The 5,492-nt window shown below is 42.1% G+C and overlaps 1 protein-coding gene across 2 annotated transcripts in view; it reads right to left on the bottom strand.

Annotated features, from left to right (window-relative positions):
- The window catches only part of car15 (carbonic anhydrase 15), a 10,899-nt gene extending 10,319 nt beyond the window's left edge, over positions 1–580 (bottom strand). For both annotated transcript variants that reach the window (XM_042058380.1, XM_042058381.1), the window contains exons 1-2: positions 404–580; positions 176–202 (exon numbers count right to left, since the gene is read on the bottom strand). In XM_042058380.1, coding sequence (XP_041914314.1) covers positions 176–202; positions 404–458 — 82 coding nt within the window. In that variant the 5' untranslated portion in view covers positions 459–580. The remainder of the gene's footprint in view (positions 1–175; positions 203–403) is intronic.
- Positions 581–5,492: the final 4,912 nt, after the last annotated feature.

Here is a 5,492-nt window from a genome sequence, read left to right as displayed (position 1 = left end):
ATAATAGCACCTTTCAGTACTTTACAATAGTACAACATACTAAATCACAACATAAGCATTATGCCTACAAACTAAATACTTGAAACGACCTGGTAGAAATGATGATGGTAACACCGTAATCATTCGGGCCTCCTCCCTCAAAGGAAGCATGCCTTTTGTCAGGTCAGCTACTTACCACAGTATCCCTCGTCATAGCAAAAATCTAAGGAAGGGACAGTATATAAAATCAATGTATGACAGTATGTACAATATGACTGAATAATTGTTTTAACTCAGTGTGTTAATTAAAAACTAAAACAAATAAATAAAACGTTTTCATCCAACAATGCGTTAACTGAATAGGCTACATACAATTATGAATAAGACCAGATTTGCATCATAAGTGTTATTATTCATCACTCACCGGTAGACGTTGCTAGACAAATGATTGAAAAGGCAATGACTGGAAAAATCATCATATTCAAGGACTATTAGCTTACACTCTCCCTCATTCGTACTGAGCAGATGAACGTATAAGTACAGGAGGCAAACGTGTTTAAATAGCGGTCCAGTTGCAGGGAGAGAGGGATGGGGTGCAGGGAGAGAGGGATGGGGGGGGGGGGGGTGTTCTGTGCGTACTTGTTCGTGTTGGTGGCAGCAGCTCCAACAGACACAAAGACGCGTCACTCCAACTCGGAACGCTTAGCATCATTGCATGTCATTCACACTGCCGTTTTCAAGTGGACATGATAGGCTACTCTTTGTGACTGGTCTATCTCAAGCATGATGTGACTGGCTAGGCCGTGGAAAAATCGAACACAATAAAACTTTAAAGCGTATACTGACCCACACACACCTAATCTTACCAGCTCATTATAGTCCTTAGATTTCAAGAAATAATATAGACTAACAGGAATACTTTTTAAAGAGGATTAAATTTACGGCTGTGATTGTAATCTAAACCTCCGACTGAATTGAAGTCCTTCAGGACCAGTGCTCGAATTACGTGGGAGCCAGAGGGAGCCGAGCTCCCATAGGACTGGCTCCCATGAAAGCAACAAAGTCAAAAACCTGAACCTGAAGGTGTCTGGCATTGTAATTTCTTAAATCTTAAACAACCACTCATTATCTATCCCTGTGCGATCTCTTACCATTAAAGACGTAACATTAAAATATAGGATACTACAGCACGTAGACCTACACTACGCTCTTGAACGCAGCATGACACTTCACCACCACACCACTAGACTATATGAGCAAACCGTATCGATTTGACAGCACTCGCAAATCTGAAGAAGTCACCCTGCTTTGATGTGAGTGTTTTGTATTTGCATAGGCGTTCATTGGGCTAGCCAATGAACGGTTTGGTGCTGAAAAGTCCTGTTTGCAGTTGAACTTGCGCTTCACCTATTCTATGTTGATTGACAAAGCCATAAACTAGATGTACCGCAGAGCGGTACAAGATATGACTGCCGCCCAGTCCAGCACATTTTTCCACAAAAATAAATCACGCTGAAAGGCCTATATGATTCTAACTGTCTCACTAAATTGCATTATCCACACTCAATTCTCACTGGTATCTGCTAAAGTACCAAAACATTAGTTCATAGATTTCACATGTAAAATTCATTTTATACAACCCCACCCCCATCTTGCCTGTTCATAATTCTGAGAAATTCTGGAATTGTGTGCATGTGTGCGTGCACACGTTTATGTTTATGTGTGTGTGTGTGTGTGTGTGTGTTTGTGCATGTGCATGCATGCGTACATATGTCTACTGTGTGAGTATGTGTCATACGTATGATTACTGTGAATGTATGTGTGTGCGACAGTATCTGTTTATGCACATGTGTGCACATGGAATGGGTTAACATGACCCCTGGAGGCAAACATACAGAAAAAATTGATCATTCTAGGCCCTTCGGTTCTCAAAGTTCCATGCTATCCATGTGGGGTTACATGCCCACCAAGTTTCGTGTACCCCGGTCTTTCAGTGTCCCGGGAATCCTTGACGGAAAAAGAAAAAATGAAAAAATGAAAAAAGAAAAAATGGCTCATTTCCTGCCCTCTGCTTCATCGTACTGACGCTGCGCGGCGGTCATAATTATGGCCCATAATGCAGCCTACAATGATTGTGTTGTCTGATGATCTAGCTATCCTCTGCCATTCAGAGCTCCGGAAAGTTCACAGCTATTTTGAAACACCTGTTAGCAATCTCTGATGTCGGAATATTCAATGGCTACCCGACAATATCTCAGTGCAAACTCCAAAATTGTTCGTCTATTAATTTTCCACGGTTCAACACATTAGCCTACTAGAACATAGTTTGGCTGGCTTTATTCATTTCTGCCAGTTAGTGCTTTTTCCCCTGTGTTCAAGTTCAAGTTCAATTTATTTCTTTGTCCCAAATGGGTAATTTGATTGCAGACAGGGTCACATACCACACGACAAGACACAACACACTACAATACAGACAGACATGCACAAAATAATAATTTACTTGTGATAGGTCTGACAATGCCTAAAAAATCAGTAAAACCAAGAAAAAACTTAATTAAATTAAATAAACTAAACTAAATGGACAAATCTATCTTTTCCTGTTGTGTGCATTCAGTACTTGGATAGAAAAGGGGATGAAGGAATTGTTGTACCTCTGTTTAAAAGCAATAGGAGTTTTAAAACGCAAGCCATATGGCAGCAGCACGTATTCAGAATACAGGGGATGGCCTGTGTCTTGATATATTTGTATCGCTTTGTTGAACACCTGCTTATTAAAATAGTCGGTGAGATTAACAAACTTCACTCCCACTATCTTACTGGCCATATTTACAATCTTGGAAAGTGCATTTTTGTCTCTGATGGTGACATTTCCATACCAGCAGATAATGGAGAATGTGAGGATTGACTCAATAAAAGCTTTGTAAAACAATGCCATCAATGTTTTGTCCACCTGAAACTTAGCCAGTTTCAGAAGTGCAGAGAGTCTTTGTTGCCCTCTCTTGCACACTGAGGTGGTGTTCAGGTCGAATTTAAGCCGGTCATCAATCAAGGTGCCTAGGTACTTGTAAGATGATACAATTTCAACATCTTGATCATTGATGACACTGTGCTTTGGAGCAGGGGGAAGGCGTCTGAAATCTATGGACATGTCCTTGGTTTTACTGATGTTCAGATGCAAAAAAGCATCTTCACACCATGACACAAATTCATTGATAACAGGGCCATGCTCATTCTCATGGGAATTCAGGAGACTGACAATTACAGTCATCTGCAAATTTTAGAATGTGCCTGTTGTCATACTGACTGCGGCAGTCATTGGTGTACAGTATGTACAACAGGGGGGAGAGGACACACCCCTGAGGTGAGCCTGTGGATGATGTTAGGCCACTGGACAGCACTTTATTTACCCTCACTCTCTGAACTCGTGAGGAAATCAAGTAGCCAACCAGTCAGGCTTGGGTCAAGGCTAAAGTTGTTCAGTAGTTTCTCAATCAGTAGGTGGGGTTGGATGGTGTTAAATGCCGAGGAGAAATCTACAAAGAGCAACCTTGCATGATTCCCACTTTCCTCCAGGTGTTTATAGAGAAGATTTAGTAGAGTGATGATAGCATCCTGCACCCCCCTCTTGGCCCTATTGGCAAACCGGGAAGGATCCAAGAGAGGTTGCACCTTGATTAGGACCTCAGCTTTAATCAGCTTCTCTAAGGATTTTGCAATAAGAGATGTGAGGGCAACGGGCCTGAAATCATTTAGGATTTGGGGCCGACTGACCTTAGTAAGAGGCACCACTACTGACTGCTTCCATAGAGATGGCACCCTCTGCAAGGAGAGTGACAAACTGAATATGTGATGGAAGATGGGGCCTAACTGTTCAGCACACACTTTTAACGTGCGGCCACTGATGTTATCTGGGCCAGGGCTTTTCTTTGGATTGCAGCATTTGAAACACCTAACAACACTATGCTCATTAAAACAAGGGATAAATGGGGGGGATGCCAGAAGGTTCTTCTTGAGTTCAGAATGTCTGTTACTGAAGTCATGTGTGTCGAATCTGACATAGAACCGGTTAAGATCCTCTGCCAGTACTGGGTCAGGTATGCTGTTAAATTCTAACTTCCGCTTTCCCCTTTCTTTAAGCCCTACTATAGTCTTCATACTATCCCAGGCTGTACCCAGGTTGTTCATTTTGAGTTGTGTTTCTAGTTTATCTTTATACTTTAGTTTGCCCACCCTGATTTATCGTTTAATCTCTTTTTAAAGTTTGTGCAGTGCTAACAAGTTTCCCTCCTTAAAGGCTCTGTTCTTCTCACTACATGCATTATTGTGTTTGACACTGAGGATAGCCTATCTGAGACGGTGGTCTGGTTTAAATGAGTTACGTTGTGAAAATGAGAATGGCACAGACTAAATCGTTTAGTCTATTTCTTTGTATTGTGAAATTGAAATGAGATATGGACTATTACAATCAATAATATGTTGAAATTAATTAAAAGTAATCAATTTCTATGACAAATCTGTCTGTTGTGTGCGTGTGTCAAGGTAAAGCCTAGGCCTACCGTGCGCATGTACTGCGCAAAAGCGCCACTTGCGCCTAGGCTATTTCATTGTATCACCTTGTTAGGCTATGCGCGGGGTGTGCCAACTTTTTATGACATTTTTTTGAGACCCCCTTAAAGACCAAAAAAGGTAATTCGAGCCCTGTTCAGGACTATCAGGCGGCTGACCTTCTGCATTCGCTGCGAAGGGTTTCCCCCTGATTGATTAGGACACTGACATTTTGTTGCCGGTGAAAGACTGCCCTCATAATACAATTCACTTTAATTCAGTGCGGATACTGAGACACAGAGATAATGTTTCAGCATTATGACCACAAACCCAATCAGGGCGCCCATGCTATTAACACTTGTGTACTGAATGAACCTGCGACTGATAACCACCACTGATTTAGCGCCCTCTGTTGACCACAGAAAACGCACACAGCTGTAACGGATCTTCCCTGTGGACTTTGGATGCAACTGGGTGAACACAGACAAACCTGTGAACGCATCTGAATTTGCTCAACAGGTCCGTCTGGCATCGCTTCCATTCAAGCCAAATTCTGAATCACCAAAAATCCAGGAATCAATCACTTGCGGTGGGGTAGGCAGCCGGCTACATATGATGCCAGAGGAGGCCACCACTGGCTATGCTGATGGCACCAGTGTTAGACACAGACGGGTTTTCTCTGGAATTGAGAACATGCCAGACTGCATTTAAAACCCTCATTTACAAGAGAGCCTTCAACACAGCTGTTGTTCCTTATTTCTGTCATACGTTTGTGTGCCGTATGACTTCCCAGCGATATGTGTTCTCCTCTTCGTTTAGTGCCTAACACACTTTTTTATCCACCTTTTTTCATGTTTTTGTGTTCTATGTTTCATGATGTCATGTTTCAGGACCAACCAGACCCTCACTGTCTAGAAGCTCATGATGCGCAAGTGTTTCTGAAATACAAAATCACATCACCCACAACA

The sequence above is a fragment of the Alosa sapidissima genome, chromosome 13, assembly GCF_018492685.1.
Source record: "Alosa sapidissima isolate fAloSap1 chromosome 13, fAloSap1.pri, whole genome shotgun sequence".
Lineage (NCBI taxonomy): Eukaryota > Metazoa > Chordata > Actinopteri > Clupeiformes > Clupeidae > Alosa > Alosa sapidissima.
This window is presented reverse-complemented; position numbering and strand designations above follow the sequence as displayed.